The following is a 22,017-nucleotide window of genomic DNA, read 5'->3' on the forward strand; positions in this document are numbered from 1 at the left end:
ATCGTTTCTCCATTGTGCGTATGTGGCTCCTTTATCAAAAATTACTTGCCCATAGACATGTGGTTTAATTTCTGGGATCTAAATTCTGTTCCATTGGTTCACGTGTCTGTTTTTATGCCAATACCATGCTGTTTTGGTTGTCATAGCTCTGTAGTATAATATAAAGCCAGGTAGTGTGATACTTCTGACTTTTTATTTTCGGAATTGTTTTGACTATTTGGGGTATTTTGTGGTTCTATAAATATCTGATGATTTTTTTGGATTCTATTTCTTTTAAAAATGTTATTGGGGTTTTGATAAAGTTTGCATTAAATTTGTATATAGCTTTGGGTAATACGATCATTTTAACTGTGCTGATTTTTCCAAACCATGAACATGGGTTATCTTTCCATTTCATTTTATCTTTTTCAATCTCTCAATAATGCTTTGTAATTTTCAGTATACAGCTTTTTTAAAGTTTGTTAAATTTATTCCTATATATTTTATTCTTTTTATAGCAGTTGAAAAGGAATTTTTTTCCCTAAAATTTCATTGTTAGTATATAGTGGGGTGTGTAGGTCTCCTACTATGATTGTTTTTTGTCAGTTTCTCTCTGTTCTATTAGTAATTGCTTTATATGTTTCAGTGCTCCCTGCGTGGGTGCATATATATTAAGAAGTTCTATGTGTTCTTGATGTAGTGTCCCCTTTATCATTATAAAATGCCCATCTTTGTTTCTTGTGACATTTGTTATCTTGAAATATACTTTGTCATGTATAAGTAAGGCCTCATCGGCTTTTCTATGGATACCATTTGCTTGGAGAATCATTTCCTACCCTTTCACTTTAAGTTTATCTTTGTCTTTGTAGCTTAGGTGTCTCCTAAAGGCAGCACATGGTTGGATTTTGCTTTTTGATCCATCTGCTATTCTGTGCATTTTTATTGGTGAATTTAGTCCATTTACATTTAGGGTAATTATTAATGCATTAGGGTTGTCTGTAGCCATGTTTTTATCTTTTGTTTTCTAGTACCTTTGTGCTTCTATTGTTTTTTTTCTTTTGTATGTCTGTCTGTTGTTTATGTTTGATGGTATTCCATACTTTTTTCCTGTTTCCTCTTTTTTTTAAAGTTATGTGTTTCAGTTTTGGGTGTGGTTGTCATTAGCTTAATGAAAAAGAAGTTTTTATATATAGAGTACTTCTTTTTCTTCTTAATGCATCTTATCTCCATCCCCCTTTGCAAATTCAGACATATTCCTGCTCCCCTTTTATGTTTTTGTTGTCACAAACTATCCCTAACTACACTGTGATTTTTGGGAGACTTTAGAGTTTTGTAATCTTGTGTTCTTTGTTTAAGGTAGAATAACCACCTTCAGTAGTTGTTGCAATGGAGCCCTTCTGGTGGTAAATTCTCTCAGCTGCTGTATGTCTTGAAAAGTTTTTATTTCTCCTTTATATCTAAAGGATACCTTTGCTACATATATTATTCTTGGCTGGTAATTTATTTCTGTAGTTTGAATGTTTGATTCTACTCTCCTCTAGCTTGTAGAGTTTCTGCTGAGAAGTCTGATGATAACCTAAGGGACTTTTCTTTATAGGTTACTTTCTTCTTTTCCTTGTCTGCCTTGGGAATTCTTTTTTTTTTTTGTCATTAATTTTTGGCAGTGTTAATAAAGTGTGTTATGGAGAATGTCTCTTTGGATTGAGGTAACTAGTTGTTGTGTTTGCTTTTTGTATTTGAAGATCCAGCTCTTGCCATAGGTTTGGGAAATGCTAATCAACTATTTGTTAAAATGGGCTCTTTGTTCCTTTCTCCCTCTCTTCTATTTGTAGTATGCCTATTATTCTTATATTGCTTTTTTTCTGGTGGAGTCATATTTTTTTGTGGAGCTCTTTTATTATTATTTTTTTTTAATGCTGAAGTCTCACTCTTCTTCCCTCTGTGTCATTCCTAGGTTTATATCTTTGATGTTACTAATTCTTTCCTCCATCTAGTCAGCCCTATTTCCTATGCTCACTAGTTAATTCTTGGCCTCTTTTACTGAGTTATTCATCTCCAGGATTTATATTGGGCTCTTTTTTAAGGTTTCAGTCTCTTTGGCTTTGTGCTCACTTTTTTTATTGATTTTGTTTCTGAGTTCATTAAACTGTCTATCTGTTTTCTTGCAACTCATTGACTTTTTTAAAGAACTGTAATCTTGAATTCTCTGTCATTTAAGTAACATATTTCCATGTCTTTAAGTAAAATTTCTGGAGATTTTTCACTTTCTTTCTGAGTTGCTTGTTACCATGGTTATTTGTGGTATTTGATGGATTCCTTCTCTGTCTAGGCATCTATGCATGAGTGGCACTTCTCTAGTGGATTGATAAGAAGCCTTTCTATTGCTTTCCAGGAGGTGGTGCTGAATCCCAAGGTTTTTAGCTCTCTTTCATTTCCCTGGCTTTTCAGATTTCTGTGGAGTGGTGGAAAATGGCCTGTGTAATGTGGTCACCTTGGTCCCAGTGGACCACCCTTGCAGGGGAATGTGGTGGGAAATTGGGTTCCAAATCTGTGAAATCCCAGTGCTACTCTTTCACAGCCTGATGGCATCAGCAGTGCAGCTGTGGTGCATGGGGGTGGAATGAGCTGGGGGAAGTGGGCTGCCTCTTTTGTTATTTTACTCTCCCAACAATGTTGACCAGTGGACCTGCATGACATTTCTCCTGCACCTCCATCTAACCTCGGGATTAGTTGTAGAGTGCACATGTTGCTCGGGGAATAAGTGGTTCTGTAATACCTGTTCTCGGGTTTGCAGATAATGTGCTCTTCTATCTAAAAGGAAGGGTGAGGGGAAATAAGTTCTGGGAGGTTAAGGGAAGGCAGCCAAGGTACGGGGCTTTGTTTTTCCATCTGGAATGTCAATTGCCAGTCAACTGTGGCTGCACTTCTATCCTTCATCACTGTAGGGCTCAGCTGCAGCTGGTACTTTCTATTCCTGCAGAAATGCTCAATGAATCTCTTTACTCCTCCTAGTTGAAGGGAATGCCAGTGGCAAGCTGATTCCTTACCTCTTCATGCTGAGTCCTACAGTGGTCTCTGGGCTGCATCCATGTGTCATCTCAGTTTTGTTCCCACTTACCCACCTTCAGATGTTTTAATACATGTGTCTGTTATGCATGTTTGTGTATTGAGCATGGATCCATTGTTGAGTTGTAGCTGTTCAGATAGTTAAAAATTCAAGGGGAAAGGCCAAGGGGATCTCTCACACTGTCATTCCTCTAATGTCACTATCTCTTTCTAAATTTTTAACTAAAATAGAAAACCAGATAATGAAGCACAAAATTAGAGGAACCTAAATTTAATGCATAGTGGTGGTGGTGGTGGTGGAGATGTACTTGTAGTTTTTCGAGGAAAGAAATTTCTGGAAATATTTATCTTATTAGTATTGCAGTTGCTCTACAACTATCAGGGTTGTGTTTTGGGGAAGTTGCACAATTATGTAGCAGGAAAACCAAGAAGTAAATAGTAAGGTTAAGCTAAAAATAGTCATTATACAGTTGATGACTGATGTGCATGGTGTAAGTAGCAATAGCAATAGAGAAAATTATCAGGCCATCATTGAATTCAATGCTTATAGCTATGATTGTTTTATTTCTGAATAGGCATGCTATACACCTAAATGGAATAAATACAATGAAGTAATCAAGTAAAGTTAGAATGACCTAGGAGTCCTTGGATTGAAGGTTTTTAATCAATCTTTCAATGTCACAGATCATAACCTATTTGAAAGAAAAGTCAAATTCCTTGTTGGATAAATAAGCAACATACTTTTTTCTTGGACAAGAAGACTTTGCATTATAAATATGTAGATTCTACCCAAATTAATCCTTAAATGAACATGCAAAGTGTTCCAGTAAAAATTGTAAACTTTTTATTATGAAGTGTAACACACACCTGAAAGAGTACATAAGACAAAAATATATTTGTAAAAAATAATTAATTAATTTTTTAAAAAGTCAAAAATGAGTTATCACAATGAATTATAGCAAAATAACCTTGTAGGCAACTACCATAATGCCAGTACCTGAAGAAACCTATTGTGAACTCTTCCAACTCTTGTAAAAGTAATCACCATTCTGACTTTTACCATAAAACTATTTTCTTTATATTTTCTAACAGATCACCTAGGCATGCATCCCTAAATGTTGAAATATAGTATTGCAAGTCCTCAAATGGTGTCATTTCATTCAACATTTTCATTGTAACATTGACAAGATGCCTATGATAAAACTGGTTTTATTATATGTCATTTTTCTAAAAGTCACAGAACCTATTGATGACATTAAGTGAGGACTTACTGTACAGTATTATCTGTAGTATGAACTTTTTATTAACATTATTGTACAATATGTATCCTTTTATATCTGACTTCTTTTATGGGAATTTGAGATTCATCCATGTTGTCAAATATAGTTCTACTTTATTTTTTATCATTGCCGTATAGTTCCCTCCTTAGTATCTTCATTCCTTTATTTATTTTACTTTTGATGGTTAATAGATAGTTCCCAATGTTTGACTATTATATTAGTTTGTTACAGCTGCCATAAAAAACACCATTTACTGGGTGTCTTAAACAACAGAACTTACTTTCTCACAGTTCTGGAAGCTGAAAGTCCAACATCAAGGCATCAGCAGGGTTGGTTCTTTGTAGGGCTCTTTCCTTGGCTGGTAAGTGGCCACATTTTTGTTCTGTTCTCACATGGTCTTTCCTCAGTGCTTGCACACCCCTGGTGTGTTTCTGTATGTTCAAATTTCCTCTTCTTATAAAGCATGCCAGTCATATTCAATTAGGACCCACCCAAACTGCTTCATTTCAACTTAATCACCTCTTTGAAGGTTCTATCTTTAAATGTAGTTACATTTTGAGGAACTAGTGGTTAGACCTTAAACATATGAATTTTGGGGGACATAATTCAGCTCACAAAAATTATTAAAGAATAATGATTCTAAAGATTTTCTTTATCATGCCTCTTGGTTAAAATTTACACGTATTGCAGTGTGTTTTATAAAATAACAAGCAAAGGTAGTTTATCCACAAAGTTAGGTTTATGGTATAACTAGAGAATAGGAATGTTACATGGGGTATAGAAGTTAAATAGCTTTCAGAAAAACTTTAACACTCACTAGTAGCAAGCAGCAGGTTATGAAGAAGATGATGAGATCCCACAGCAGAGGAGAGATCCAGTATGCAAGGACATAGACCCCACTTACAAATTGGATGTGCTTTGCCTTAGAGACTCTCTCAGTCACGGTCAGTAGACAAAAGCCACTAATCAAAATAGCCATGCCAAAATGTATGTTTAAGGCCACCTGATGTCCATTTGACACCCTGGAGAAGAAGGAACAAAAGTAGATACACAAAAATCAACATAGCAGAAAATACAGATTTCTATCAACAGCTAATTTTAATCACACAAATATGATCAGATTGGAATAAAAGCATTTAAAGCATAAAATTCTATTCTAACAACAACAACAACAAAAAACAACAACATACGTTTCACTGTGTTCCTTATCAGTAGAATGTGGCTGAGGTTTATTGGAGACTGTTATGAAAGCATCGGGGCCAGAAATTGACATGAAAAGGATGTTGTCTAACATTGCCAGGGTCAGGGATGGTGAATGGTATGCTTGATTGTTGAACATACCAGTAAATATTATTTTATCTCTCTTCACCTCAATAGAAAATGCAACGATGCATAAATGAATACAATCTTCATTTTCCATCAAATATTTCACTAGATCACCTAGGATAAGGACACAGTATTGTTCAGTTTACCTACATTACAGATCATCTACAATATATATTGGAGAAGAAACACATTTTATTTATTATCCCTTTGAATATTCTGATAGTGGTTATTTCAAATATTTGCCATTCTCCTTAAGCATTGTATCTTTAAATTCCAAGTTCTCTTACTTCATTGCCTATAACCTAAACTCCTACTTCACTGAGAAAACACAAGTAACATGGTATGGACTCTTCCAACTTATATGTCTTAAATTGATCTATGAATACTTTCACTTATAGTTTTTATTGCTTATCTTACAGCAGACAAAACCTTTCTGAGAAAATGAAAAAAGTGGATAAAAAATTAAAGATCACCCATTTAAAGGTATTATGTATGTAGAAAAGCAATCAACATTTGGGGCTCAAGACCTTGGAAGAATGGAAATGCACTGAAGTAAGACAAACATTCTATGCTCTTTTTCTCTTTGAGGCATTTTAGATATATTAACGGTGGTGGTGTCTTTAGGTAAATCCTCCAGCTCTCAACAGGGCTCATGGAAGGCTATACCCTGGTAGTAATATTAAGAAATAGAGCAGTTCTTATAAAGATTTCAACCCAGAATCAAATCACTTATTAGATTAGATCTAATTAGATCCTGATTAGATTTAGATCTTTCTTTAATCTTATTGCCCATCAGAAATTGCAGGAGAAGATAACCTCATACAAAATACTTATAATTTCGCACATAATATCTGGCATTCAATTAGAAAATTTCTAAATATATCAAACAAGTGAGCAAAATAGAACCAAAGACATGGAAATAAAAAACAGACAGTGATCAGAGGGGTGGGGGATAACAGGGGAAAGACAGGGAAGGGTCAAGTCAAGGAACATGTATAAAGTACCCATGGACAAAGACAATGGGGGGGATTGGGGACATGAGAGGTTGGGGGGTGGGTAGGGCAGGAGAGAGTAATGGGGGGAAAATGGGGACAACTGTAAATGAACAACAATAAAACTTTTTAAAAGAGAAAATTTCTAAATACAAAAAAAAACAAACAAAACCAGAACCAAGAAAGAGCACAGATAATAGAAACAGATCCACAGGTAAACTAGACATTAGAAATAGAGGATTTACCAGATATCTAGAGTCCACAGAAAAAAATGATGTTACAATTGAAAAAAAAATGCAGTAATTACAATTAAGAATCCAGTATAAGACCAGCAACACTGAAAGGAAAAGAAACCAACAGAGACAAGAGGGAAGGAGGGAGGCGGGGCGGGGAAAAGGAAGGGAAGGGGAAAGTCAAGGAACATATAGCAAGGACTCATGGACAAAACCAAAGGGGAAGAGTAGAGGGAGGGAGGGAGTGGTCAAGGGAAAGTGGTGGGGGGAAGGCAGAGACAAATGTATTTGAAAAAATAAATTTAAAAAAATGTAAAAAAAAAAGAATCCAATATATAACATAGCAGGTTGGATACAAATGAAAAGTAGACAGGAAACTGAAAGACAGGTTAATTAGAAAAACAAGCCAACAGCACAGTATAAAAAAGAATGGGAAACAAGAGAGAAAACATTACCAATATTTGCAATGACATGAGAGATCACTACAGATACTGGGATATCAAAAGGATAATAAAGGAATACCATGAACACTTCCACACACATAACTTTGACAATTTAGATGAAATGGACTACTTCCTCAAAATATAAACTATTGCTTATTTCACCCAATATAATATAGATTAAATGAGTAATTATAACTATCAAGGAAATTTTATTCGTAAATTGAAAATTCTCCCCCAGCCAAATCTCCAGGCCCAGATGTTTTCACTGGAGAATTCTACAAGGTATTTCAGGAAAAATCAACACTAATTATACACAATATGTTTTAGAAAACAGAGAAGGGAGCATTTCTCAATTTATTTTATGCAGCTAGTAATACTCTGATAGCAACACCATACAAAGTGAGTACCAAAAAGGAAAATTACAGAACAATATTTTTCATGAATTAGGTGTAAATTTTTTTGAAAAATATTAGCAAATATTATTCAGAAATATTTAAAAAAGAATAATACATTATTACCAAGTAGGGTCTATTTTAGGGATGCAAGTCTGGTTATGTATCTAAAAATCAATGTCATCTACCATATTAATAGGCTGAAGAAGAAATATCACAGGATCATATCAATCTATCCAGGAAAAAACAAACATCTGATAAGTCTCAGTACTCATTCATGATAAGAACTGAATATATGGGAACAGAGCCAAACTTCCTCAACTTTATACAGAACATTTACAAAATCCCTACAACTGACACTATACTTAATGGTGAAAAGCTCTATACTTTCTTCCTAAGACTAAGAACAGGAAAAAAATGTCCACTCTCACCATTGATTCAGCTTTGCACTGAAGGTTCAATCCATTGCAATAAAAAGCATGGATAGGAAAAATCTGAATATTAATCATAAATGAAATAATACCGCTTTTAATTGCAGATGACATAACTGTCTATATTGAAAAATTTCAAGGAATCAACAAAAAGTTTCTAGCACTAATAAATGAGTTCACTGAGGTTGCAGGATATAACATAAATTTACAAAAACCAACTTTTCTATACATTAGAATAAATATATGGACACCAAAATTAAAAATACAATACTATTTAATTTTGTTCAAAAATGAAATATTTAGTTGTAAATTTAAGAAATATGTGCATAACTCATAATGATAAAAATATGCAACACTGATACAAGAAATTAAAAAAACACTTCTAACAATACAAAGATGTAAGGAAAATAAGACCAGCAACACTGAAAGGAAAAGAAATCAACAGAGACAAGACGGAAGGAGGGAGGGGGGTGGGGAAAAGGAAGGGAAGGGGAAAGTCAAGGAACATATAGCAAGGACTCATGGACAAAACCAAAGGGGAAGAACTGAGGGAGGGAAGGAGGGAGGGGGCAAGGGAAAGTGGTGGGGGGTTGGCAGAGACAAATGTATTTGAAAAAATAAATTAAAATAAAATTTAAAGAAAAAAATAAAAAAAGAAATTAAAAAAAGAAATTAAAAAAATAACAAAACACTTCTAATTAAATGGAGGCACTATTGTGTTCATGGATTGGAAAACCCAACTTAGTAAAGATGCCAATTATCCTCAAATTTATATACTGATTTAATCCAATTCCTATAAAAATCCCAACAAATTTTTATAGGTATAGATAAAATTATTCTAAAATTTATATGGAAAATCAAAGGAACTAAACAATTTTGAAAAACAAGAGTAAAGTGGATGGAATCAGTCTACCATATTTTAAATACACTAAAATATATAGATTCATGGAGTAGAGAACCCAAAAATAGATTCACACATGCCTAACTCATTTTTTATGAAAGTGCAAAATATTTAAATGGATATTGTCATTCAACAAATGTTGCTGAACTGGACATCCATAGGCAAAAAATTTAACCTTGAAGCACATCTTATACATAAAACTAAAATTAATGTGAAGTGGATCATGAACTTAAATGTAAAATGTAAAATTATAAAACTTTCAGAAAACTATAAACCTTTCATGAGAAAAATCTTCATTATCTAGGGCTATGCAGAGTTTCAGACTTGGAAAAAAATACACAATCCATATAAGAAAAACTTAACAGATTTACTTCATCATATTAAAACTTTTGTTCTGCAAAACCCATTAAGATGATGAAAAGACAGTCAACATATGAGAGAAAATATATAAAGATCTCTCATAAGTGAAAGAAAATGCCATTAATTTTTAAAAGGAGCAAAAGACATAAACACACATTTCACTAAAATGATATATGGATGACAAATAAACACTTGAAAAAGAGGTCAAAGTGCACATTAGGGAAAAGCAAATTAAAACAACAATGAAATATTACTACATACCTACCAGAATGGCTAAAATAAAAAAGTGGCAACATGAATGATAGGGAAGATGTAGGAGATGAAATAATAGCTTGGGACCAATATTTCTCTAGGGCATAGATTTATGTGATATATTACATTCCTACAATATCTTTAAAAGCCAACCAACCAAGCAAACAAGAAACCTCATGTGTAACTTCAAGGTACTGTATTTTGGCACTGTGTTGTTTTTTTGTTGTTGTTTTTTGTTTGTTTTTTAACTTAAGGGAAAAACAAGTGTCATATACGCAACCTGGATCCAAAGTGCCTCCACAAATAATTAAAGTTTTGAGGTTAGTAGACTTAAAGTGGATATTTCTTGATTCTGAGCTGCCTCTATAAAATTGGTGACTAACTGGAAGAGAATGGAGCAGGTAGCCATATATACAGTTAAGATCCTTCTTTACAAGTCACACAACCAGGTCATCATTTAAGAACAATCTTTTTCTTAATGAGCCTTACCTTGCACTTCCTTAAGTGTGTGGTTGTCATACTCCAGCATACTCTTAAGATGTTTTAAGAAAGTCAGAGTCAGATTAGAATTCCCAGAAATAGATAAAGGCACAATGGTTTGACCATATTGACCCAAATTCATTTGTCTGAGCTTTTCATCATTGTTACTATGTGAAAACTTATCAGTCTCTAAGAGAAAGGTAAGTGAAGCTAGAAGTGCCAGTATCTGCAGCAAAACAAGTTTCCAGTTACGCCAACTGAATATTGCCCTCTTTATGAACATGGCACGGAATTGCTGGTGGCAGAGGGAGTACTGAAGAAAGAAGAGAGAAACATAACATTACAATATTCATAGACCTAAATAGGTCATTCACATTGAAATTATTAGGATGAACACTGGAATTTTACGGTAGAGATACATAAAGTTTCTAAATACTTGGAATAGATTCCAAACATAGTATGATAATGTACAAGAGTATGCTCAGACTTTTGTCTGTATAAGGCAGGGGTCAACACAGCCATACCCATTTATTTCTGTATTACCCATGGTTGCTTTTTGCTAGAATGACAGGGCTAAGTGATTGAAACAGAAACTATATGGCTCACAAAGCCTATTTATCATCTCCTTACATAAAGTTTTCTGACCTTTGCTATGAGGAATCAAATAAAATATTTAAGTCCTAGATTTTGATATAATATACTTAAAATCACAGCAGGATGATTTTCCTCAGGCTTCTTATAGTCAAGAACACCAGGATGCTTTATAGGTAGAATAAATCATTGGAAGAATAAAAGAAATGCTGGGCAACTCAAAGAGATTTCCCACACTGAGAATCATACTGATTCGAAAATAATCCCTTCTGTAATATAAATTCCACATCCTCATCTAGTGCACCATTGGTGGTAATGTAGACTGATGCAGCCACTGTGGAAACAGTATGGAGTTTCCTCAGAAAATTAAAACTGGAACTACCTTTTGACCCAGAAATACCACTTTTGGGAATATGTCTTAAGTATCCCGAAACACCAATTGGAAATAGTATATGCATCCTTATGTTTATTGCAGTGTTATTTACAATAGCCAAGATCTGGAAACAGCCCAAGTGTCCACCTGTAGATGAGTGAATAAAAAAGTTGTGGTACATTTACACAATGGAATACTACACAGCAGAAAAAATAAGGAATTCTTACTTTTTTTTGCAACAGCATGGATGGAATGGGAGACTATTATGCCAAATGAAATAAACCAATTGATCATAAATGCTCTATGATCTCACTTATAAGAGGAATCTAATGCCCATAATAAACTGACAAACAAAATAGAAACCGAGGCATGGATACATGGAGCAGACTGACAGCTGTCAGAGGCAAGTGGAGAGGGGGGACTTGAAAGAAGGTGAAGGAATTTGCCAAAGATCATATATGTATAATCCATGGACACAGACAAAAGTGTGGTGATGTGTAGGGAGAAAGGGGGGTGGGGGCTGGGTAGAGGTTGGCAAAGGGTGGGAGAAAGGGAGACATCTGTAATAATTTCAAATAATGTTAAAAATATATCAATTTCCACTGCAAAAATGTAAAATATTGTACATGATTGATTATTAAGAATGTTGCTCATTCCAGCTCATTCCAGCTTCAGTGAACTAAGAAATTTCTGAGTTATCGCTTTGAAAAGAATTCTAAAACAGAAAACAGAAACAATGGAGGAATAGCAATTGAAATATTTACCTAGAACTCATTACTTCTGCATTAGGAAATTAATTAGGTTGTGGTATGAGCTGCTCCATATCTGGTTGGGTGTGCAATGGCTGAGAATTCCACACCCCTTTCATTCAAATATTTTAAAATGTACCTCTTGTGCCCAAACCAAATATACATTGTTTCTTTCTTTTTTTATTGCTATCCTTCTTTAAAATTGTTCAAATACATTTGCCTCCATTTTCCTGACACCACTTTCCCCTACCCCACCCACCCCCACCTCCCATGTTTAATCCTTCCCCACTTTGGCTTTGTCCATAGGTCCTTTATATATGTTCCTTGATTTGATCTTTCTCCTTCTCTTTTCCCTGTTACCCCCTTAGTAAAGATGCTTACCCCAGTATTAAACATAATAGCAGGGCTTTCATTTGCAGTGAAAGAATCTGCTCTCTCATTTCTGGACATATTCTTATTCTGGTTCTTGACTGAGACTTCACTCATCAGAGAGAGAGGTTGAGGTTGGATAGACAGGATATCTGTTTGTGAATCTTCCATATTACTGACCCTATATTTAGAAAGTACAAATTATTTCATTTTGACTTTATCCCAACACATCTCGTTTGTAAAAACGTGAGTCACAACATCCAGTTTAGAAGGCTTCCTGGTTTGCCCACTGACTGGTAGAAGCATTATATAAAAACAACATGATAACTATGTTAGAGCAGTGGTTCCTGGAACACCAGTCACAGGACTGCTGCCAGATCATGAGAAAGCAAGAAAAAGAAGAACAGTATAATGTTTCATTAAGTTGAATCATTCAAGTTGAAGATTAAGATCTAATTCATACATCGAGTAAGTTAAAATATCCATTCTTTTATAAAATGTTAGTGGTAATTTTTTTCAATGTTCTTATTGTGAAAGAAATGACCTCAGACCCCTTCCCCTACACCTCTTAACTTTAAATGTGTCAATCTGAAAGTTTGGTGAGTTTACAAAGTGCGCTCAGATGTGGCCCTTTCCTTACCCACTGTTTTTATTTCCCCATACATTGTTCTCACCTAAAGAAGACTTCTTCCATGGTTGTGATAGAGGCACCAAAACTAGCAATGCCCAGCTCTTTCTGTCTCTTTTCCACATCAGCAAACAGAACTTTGAAGCTAGAATAAAAACAGAAATAGGGAAGGGGGAGGGGGGAAAAAGAAAATACATCAAATCAGATTTTCTTATTTACATATTTTTTAACATTTAAAAAATTCTCACATATGTTTTTATTGATTTTAGAGGCAGGGAGAGAGAGAGAGAAACATTGATGTGAGAGAGAAGCATAAATTGGTTGCCTCCCAAATGCACCCCCGCAACTGCAAATTGAACCTGTAACCCAGGGCACAGGGACCAACCCACAACTTTTCAGTGGGTAGGAGGCAATACTCCAACCAACCAAGCCACCCAGCCAGGGCTTATTTACATATTTTTATTCTAAACTAATTTATTCTCAGCAGTGGGGAAAATGTAGGTCACTCTGCACTTCAATGCTCATTGTCATTTCATGCCCCTGGTGAATAATAAAGGTGGGGAAAACGGTACATCAGATAGAGGTTTGATCTCCAAGATATATAAAGAACTCACTTGACTCTACTCCAAGAAGACAAACGATCCCATCAAAAAATGGGCTAAGGACCTGGGCAGATGCTTTTCCAAGGAGGAGATACAGAGGGCCCAGAGACATTTGAAAGGATGCTCAGCATCACTAGCCATCAGAGAAATGCAGATCAGAACCACCATGAGGTACCACCTCACACCGGTCAGAATGGCCATCATAAACAGATCAACAAACAACAGGTGCTGGCGAGGCTGTGGAGAAAAGGGAACCCTAGTCCACTGTTGGTGGGAATGCAGACTGGTGCATCCACTGTGGAAAGCAGTGTGGAATTTCCTCAAAAAGCCGAAAATGGAACTGCCTTTTGATCCAGTGATTCCCCTGCTGGGACTATACTCTAAGAGTCCCAAAATGCCAATACAAAAGAACCTATGCACCCCAATGTTCACAGCAGCACAATTTACAATAGCAAAGTGTTGGAAGCAACCTAAATGCCCATCAGTAGATGATTGGATCAAAAAATCATGGTACATATACATAATGGAATGCTACGCAGCAGAAAGAAAAGAACTACTAAACTTCGCAACAGCCTGGATGGAACTGGAGAGCATTATGCTAAGCGAAATAAGCCAGGGGGCGAAAGACAAATACCATATGATCCAACCTATAAGCAGAACCTAACCAACAATACAAAGATGCAAGGAAAATAAGACCAGCAACACTGAAAGGAAAAGAAATCAACAGAGACAAGAGGGAAGGAAGGAGGGGGGACGGGGAAAAGGAAGGTAAGAGGAAAGTCAAGGAACATATAGCAAGGACTCATGGACAAAACCAAAGGGAAAGAGCTGAGGGAGGAAAGGAGGGAGGGGGCAAGGGATAGTGGTGGGGGGTAGGCAGAGACAAATGTATTTGAAAAAATAAATTAAAATAAAATTAAAAAAATAAAAAATAAAAAATAAAGGTGGGGAAAATGGGAAAGAAAGAGAAAGAAAAAAGAAAGAAAAAGGAAGTAAGGAAGGAAGGAAGGAGAGAAGGAAGGAAGGGAGAAAGAAAGAATGAAGGAAGGAAGGAAGGAAAGAAAGAGAAAAAAGAAAGAAAGAAAGAGAGAGAGAAAGTAAGAGACTTGCAATTTACTATAGCAAATTGCTCCCTGCTCTACTTAGTACTTGGATACACATAACTGTGGTCTTCTAATAAAATATCAAAGGACTCTATATATGCTAATAACTCTAGCAAATTGACATGAGTTCATTTGTCACACACATGTATGTTATGGTTCCTTAGTCAATTATTCAGTAAATCAAAATAGAAAATTACATTTGAGTTAATAGGAAAAAAAATACTCAAAAATAGAAAATGGAGCCGGTTCAGTAGACATTGAAGATGTAGAGAGAACCATGTGATTCAACAAGGAAACCTATAGAAATTGAGCCAGATGAAATGTGGAGACATCAGTGTTTTTAAAGAACAATTTTATTGGGAAGATTTGACAGTACTTCACATTCAAAGAATTTTCTTTTCCAGAAAGCTTCGTGTCTCATAATCATCTACTATAGGCCCACTGAGAAGCAACTGAGCCTATCTGTACACTTTCAATGTTGGACAACTCAAAATTTCCTCTATTTGTAGATCTATTAAAATTTCCTCCATATTTAAGCTTAAGTTGTTTTCCATTTAATTCTACCTAGTTGTGCACATTAGTTCTAACCCTACCCCTTTAGGTTATATAATCAGATATAATCTATCTACATGACAGCCCTTCACATGTTTTAAGTCCATTTCTTCCTGTGTTCTTCCTTTCCAGTGTACAGCAAGGAAGATTCCAACTAAGATTTACTTATATCTTCTTCTGCTGCTTTTACATTAGTTATGAAATTAATGTGTGTGCATTGTACAAAATTCAGAAAATGAGTGTATAAAAAATGAAAATCAAGGCAGAGACAAATGTATTTGAAAAAATAAAGAAATAAATTTAAAAAAAAGTAACAAAAAAATGAAAATTATCCCCTATGGATACCACTGTTAATACATGACTATTTTAACACTTATTTTTGTTTCTTTTGGTTTTATACAACATGTGACAAAATTAGAATTACACTGTGTGCTACTTTAAAGTGGATTAATGAAGTACAAAGTGAAGATAAATATCCATCAACAGCTTAATCAATAAGTTATAGTATGAATGTATGATAGAATAAGATCTAAGTAAAATGTAGATTTTTTTCAGTTACCTTACAAATAAAGAAACCCTAAAAGTCCTGTCATAGAAAGTTGACTGGAAATGATGGTACATGAACAAGATTCAGATCATTATTATAAGATGTCATCTCTATAAAACTAATTATTATAATTGTACATATGTCAATGGATGCATGTCATAATCATGGAAGACATACAGCAAATTTTCCCAGTGATTATTTCTATAGGGAGTGCTTATGGAAGAATTTTGCTAATTCATATGCTCCAGAAATAGATAAGCTTTTTAATCTTGTTATTATGTAATCATGTAGATTGGCAACCCCTAGGCTGCTTAGTGATCAAATAATTAGTAATAAAACAAAATAATTACAATAGGTAAATTAAGAACAATAAAAAACAAATTATTATATGAGCCAATTATATTATGAAGAACATATATGTTTTTCTAATTATACAAGCTTTATATAAATACATAATTAAGATAGTATTTAACAAATATAAATATTATACATAATTTTTTACAAGCTTTATATAAATACATAATTAAGATAGTATTTAACAAATATAAATATTATACATAATTTTATGTAAATTAATGTACATAATATATTTATATATACATAATCTATTTATAGATTATGTATAATATTTATTACATATTATGTATAATATTTATATTTGAGGAATACAAAAAATATGAAAAGAAAAACATTTGATAAATGAGTATAGCTGTTTTTCTAATTATATATTTTATTCTATACTATATATAATATACATATTATGATATATATTTAATAAATATCAATATTATGTAGATTATATATGTGTATATATAAAGAATATCTTATTCTTTAAGGGAAATACAGGAAAATATAAGAAAAAATGTGACCACACAGAGATTTCCCCTGTTAACATTTGATGTAATTCCTTCTATCCATTACATATATTAAATTTAGAATTCCATAATCAAAAACCACTTTGATCTTTTCTTGAACTTCATGCAAATGTAATCTTATAGTCTGTGTTGTTTTGTCCAATACAATGTCTGTGAGATTCATTTATGTTATATATATCACTAGTTCATTCTTTCCTACTGCTGAGTAATATTCATCCATTTTCCTGCTTATGAACATTTTAGCTGTTTTTGGTTTGGAGCTGTTATGAATAAAATGTTTACAAACATAAACATTATTTTATATGTCTTTTGATAGACATGTGTCTTTTAGGTATACACTATTGCCGGGTGATAGCATAAGCACATGTTTAGCTTAGTAGAAATGGTCAAACATTTTCCAAAGCCATTTTTTTTTTACCATTTTATACTTCTTTTCTCAATGAGATCCAACTGTCATGTTTATATGCCTTTTCAATTTTAGCCATTCTCATGTGTGTGCAGTGGTAATGTATTGGTCTTTTCTTACTTCTTTGAAATTTTTCTTAGAGTTCTAGAAATAATTCTTGACATAGTCTTTCCTTTCATTAGTTCTCTTTTCTGCCATAATTATTGGTCATATTTTTATTAGCCATTTAGGGAATTTTATTTCACTTTATGTTGTTCTCCTTCACAGAGCCCTCTTCAACAGATTTACAATTGTCCTCTTTAATTGGATTCAGACCAAAAAGCAGAGAGTCTCTAAAATTTTCTATTCTTGCAATACATTAATTTTCATAATAGGCATTTCTTGTGAGTCTTTTATTTCAAAATTCAGTATCCTTGATATAGCTCAATATTTTTTCTTTCACCCTTACAAAAGGAGATTGATGTTTATTCAGCAAAGCTTGTAATCATACAGAACTTCTAAAGGAAATTCTAAGAGAAAAGTGAGATGCTGCCTGATTATGTGATTTCTCTTTTAAAGTGGTGGGGGGGAGGCAGGGACAAATGTATTTAAAAATAAATAAAGAAAGAAAAAAAATTTTCATTCTGCTTTTCTTCTTTTTTATTTTTACCCAAGAATCAACCTGTAGATCATTGGTATCAATTTGTGAAGTTTAAAATTAAAATTAGGTCAGCACACCTCCAGTTTTCTAACATCATGATGTAGCTGGAAGAACACAGACTTTGGAGATGAATGGGCTTGCATTTGAATACAGCCTGCTTCCTACCATTGATTTAATCTAACATTAAAACATCATTATATCATTTGTAAAAAGGTAAAATGAGTACTTTTATTTTCTTCTGTTATTGTTGCAATGTTATTTCACTTAACATTTACTCATCTATAATCACTTTATAGTGATTTGAGAGTCTCATAAACTTGTCATCCTAGCTTGCAGAATTGAACTTATTTATCTCTGTGAGAGACATCCTGAAAATCTCTCCATTGTTCTTGTTTGTTCTTGTTTTTTGAATTAAAAAATAATTGTAATCCAATGACTTTGAAATCCAAGTCTGTGTTTTTTTTTGTTGGAAAAACTTTACTCAAAAGTTCTCTAGGCTTCTGGTCTATTTGTTTCTATAGTCTTTAACATCTGAGTAATAGTTACTCATATACAGTGTGAAGCAAAAGTAGCTTTACCGTTTGAGTACACAAACCAGAGTTTATTCTTGCATTATTATTTGTTAATCATTATATTATTTATTTGTATTACAACTGTAAACCCACTTTTGTCCCACACTGTATGTCCTGTCTTCCAAACTAATCTTCTATCCTGTGGGAAAGAAGGTGACTGTCCAATGCTACAAATAAAATTTTATTTATGTTGAATTTTCTATGTTTAATTCCAATTCCCACATAGCTATAACTTTCAGTTCAATCTAAAGTAAGCCTGTAAAGAAAAAAAAATGTTAGTTATTCAGTGAAAAGTCTAAGTAAACACTTATTCCTAAAGTAAATATAAGATATCATAATCTGTTAGTCTACTATCTATAAATATTATAGAGATGTTTTGCTGTCAAAATATATACACAAGATTAATAAGTGGTTCTTGTTTCAAAATTAACTTGGGTTTACTAGTAAGGTGGACTGGCAAATATTCATAGATGTCTTTGGAATAAAAAGTTAATAGGCTTTTTATAAGTCCTTTTAAAAATAAAGTTAATTTAATAACTTTTATACAGAGATTTAAAGATAAAATATTCAACAGAATGAAGTGTCCTTTTGATGTTTTCTTACAAACTAATTTGTATCTCAATAGTTTTTTCTTCTGAAGTTTCTATAGCTTTTTTTGTTACACTATATAGATTCAAATGATATTGTTTTAGTATCTACTTATGTCAAAAATAGTCTCACAATAGATATAAAAGTCAAAGAAATTGGCATAATAGTCCATAAGAGAAAGGAGGTTTTTATTTTAGCCTGGGGAAAATTCATTTGAATGAGGTCCAGTTTTTTCTCAAACTGTATCCAACTAAATTGATTCTCTCTACCTTAAATAAAATCTCACTCTTCCTTTCTCAGTGTCCAAGAAATTTACATAGACTTTTATGATGCTGATTAAATTAAATGCTTGCTAAATATGTGGGAATTAAAGTCCATGAAATCTTGTTTTAAGTCTTACTGGTTATTTGGGGGTTTTTTTGTTCTAAATGTCCTATTCTATGTCCCCCACAAACACAACTCATAAAGTGGGTGATTGACATTTTTTAAAAAGTCATTCTTTGATTAAGATTCTTTCCTTGAATGTTTCCACATCAAGCAAAGTTCATGTGAATTTGTAAAATGGTAATAAAGTGCTAAATGTTGTTAACTGGAAAAAAAAAAGGTAATTGTGATTAAAAAGACTGAATCAAAGAAGTTGAAGAATTTTTCTTCCTCGATGACAAACACTCAAGCTTCTTTTCTTCCATATTTTTAGTGAAAAATTTTAGACTCTTCTTTTTCTTATGCCAGATCCCTAAGTAAGTTGAGGTTAGAGTAGAAGAAGGTATTATGTCACTTCAAAAGAGGCCCTGACAAAGCAGAACTTTAGTCTGGATTTTATTTGAATCTATAATGTTCACATTTAACTTCCCTTCCATTTCTTCCTGGATAACTTGCTGAAACTTATCTTACATACTAGCTCTCCCTCTCCTCTACCAAATAGAATCTACGAAATAGAATCTTGCAGTTCTCATATAGTTCTCTAGTTTTGTTGTTCACAAGTCAACTTTGCTCATGGTACCCCAAACTCTAAGAAAAATGCACAAGGCACTTTAAACTTCCTGATAATGTTCAGCACTAACCTCTCTTATTTATTATTGCTTATTAAATATTAGAGATTACTTTATTTTTTTAATCTTTGGGCTGTGTGGTCAGAATTTCATTTTTGAAGCCCCAAATAATCTTAAATGACCTTTTCTTTCAAAAGGTTTTGCTATCTAGTCTTGTCTTTCTATATATCTTCCAATTTTAGCCTGTGCCTAAATATACCACGATCCTTCCTTTTTCTATATGCATGAACTTCACCAAGATGAGGCAAATTTTCCCCAAGCTCTCTGACATTTTTTTCTCCATGAGACCAACACTTTCTTGATTATCAAAATTAGATTTAGAGTAGCAATTTCTTTCTTATTTCTTCCACCTTAGGATGTGTAAAAGTTGTGAAGAAAAGTCAGGGATATGTAGACCTTCTCTGAGGTAAATAAAACAAGTTACAAGTCTAAGTGAACTATTCTCTTTACTATGTCATCTTCCTTAACCCTTGTATTGAAAATATAAAATTCATTTCCTCCTTTTAACTTCTAGTTTCACAAAATGTTTTTAATGTGTTTATTTTTCTTCCCATTGTCATCCACTGTTTTTCTGCATATTTACAAACTCTAACTCATGAACCTGAGGATTTAAATATTCATCAAAATAGAGATTTAAGATGGTGGAGGAGTGAATGGAAGTCACACACTGAACTCCTCCCATGACCAACTTGGAATTATAACTAAATTCTGGAGAAATCACCTGGAACAAATAGCTGAACAATAGTGAGAGAGGAGCCTTAAAACCTGGAACAGACAGAAGAATCGGCTTTAGCACAACCTAACTGGTAAGGACTGTGGCAAAGGCTTGAGAAGGGCCTTCCCAAATTGGAGGAGAGAAAGGCACCCACGGGCAGCAGTGCCAGAGGGAAATTGAAACAGCCATTTACATCCCCCTGAGAAGGGCAGGGTCTAAACCATAAGCAGAGATCTCCAGCCTCTAGCACTAGAGCTGAAAAAGCAGACAGATAACAACCAGCTGTGAAAAGCAGCAGTGTGCTCTCTACCTGAGATAGGTGGCTGGGACACAGAGAGCCATTTAAAGGGTCAATGAAAAAATTTGTAGTGGCAGCAACTTTCCCTGGGCTGCAGCACTGGCTGGGGCAGAGTGGGCTGGAGCTGCCCAAGGAGAGACTGAAGAAGGAAGCTTGCTTGGGGAAAGAACTGAGAAAGCGGAAAGTGGGGTCACAGAGCTGACTCACCCCCATTCTGCAGCTGCCATCTTGCTCAGAGATGACTCCTTTGAGCAACAGCACCACAAAAGGACACAATAGCCCCACTCTCTGTAGGCTATGCCCTAACCCAATGTTGCACAGGCCCATCTGCTGAGTACAGAGTGGCAGTCACAGACAGTAGATCCTTGGCTAAATGGGACACAGAGTGGTCTAGAGATTCTTGAATAAAGTCTGGCGATGGAGGTGTTGGGGAGAGAACTGAGGGAGTAGCTGGGAGCATCCCGGTGCTGACTCCTCCCCCAAATGGCAGCACCTATCTTGCTCAGGCAGATCACTCCTCTCAAGCAACAGCAGTGTGAAGGGACACAATAGCCCCATCTGCAGGAAGCCAGGCCCAGCCTGGTGATGGGCAAACTGGATGGCTGAGTCCAGAGCGTCAGTCACAGATAGTATGTGCCAGGCTAAAGGGGAGGCAGGATGGTCTAGAGACACTTGAGGGAAGTCTAGTGATGGAGGTGTTGGGGAGAGAACTGAGGGAGTAGCCAGGGGGTTCCCAGAACTGACTCCTCCCCCAAATGGCAGCAGCCATCTTGCTGAGGCAGACCACACCCCTGAGTGGCAGCAGCATGAAAGGATACAGTAGGCCCACCCACAGGAGGGATTCTGCCCTGCCCTGACTGGTGAGGGCAGAGTGACTAAATTAACAACTGGAGGAGACAGACATAGATAGTAGATTCCTAGAAGTCTCTTAAAGACTGCCTAACATCAGACAGGGTCAACAGCTGACATCATCAGAGGCAGATCCAGAAGGAGAGGGAGAAAAAAAAGGGGGGTCACCTACCATAGAAGTTCAAATAAAAACGTCAGGAAGTCAAGATAGGTCTATTTAAGAAACAGAAGTAAAAAAAGAAGAGTCTCACAAATAATGGGGAGAAAAAGGAAAACTTCCCAATTGAAGGGAAAGGAGGAATCCCCACAAAAAGAACTAAATAAAATAGAGGCAAGTAAACTATCAGCTATTGAATTCAAAACAATGGTTCTA

General features: G+C 34.6%; 1 protein-coding gene across 1 annotated transcript in view; it reads right to left on the minus strand.

Annotated features, from left to right (window-relative positions):
* Window positions 1-22,017, minus strand: part of LOC129076783 (phospholipid-transporting ATPase ABCA3-like) — a 242,139-nt gene that overhangs the window by 81,252 nt on the left and 138,870 nt on the right. The window contains exons 16-20 of the mRNA XM_054580937.1: window positions 12,892-12,990; window positions 12,230-12,398; window positions 10,145-10,448; window positions 5,516-5,765; window positions 5,139-5,347 (exon numbers count right to left, since the gene is read on the minus strand). Coding sequence (XP_054436912.1) covers window positions 5,139-5,347; window positions 5,516-5,765; window positions 10,145-10,448; window positions 12,230-12,398; window positions 12,892-12,990 — 1,031 coding nt within the window. The remainder of the gene's footprint in view (window positions 1-5,138; window positions 5,348-5,515; window positions 5,766-10,144; window positions 10,449-12,229; window positions 12,399-12,891; window positions 12,991-22,017) is intronic.

The sequence above is a fragment of the Pteronotus mesoamericanus genome, unplaced genomic scaffold (assembly GCF_021234165.1).
Source record: "Pteronotus mesoamericanus isolate MK-2021 breed Mesoamerican mustached bat unplaced genomic scaffold, CSHL_Meso_final contig_64, whole genome shotgun sequence".
Lineage (NCBI taxonomy): Eukaryota > Metazoa > Chordata > Mammalia > Chiroptera > Mormoopidae > Pteronotus > Pteronotus mesoamericanus.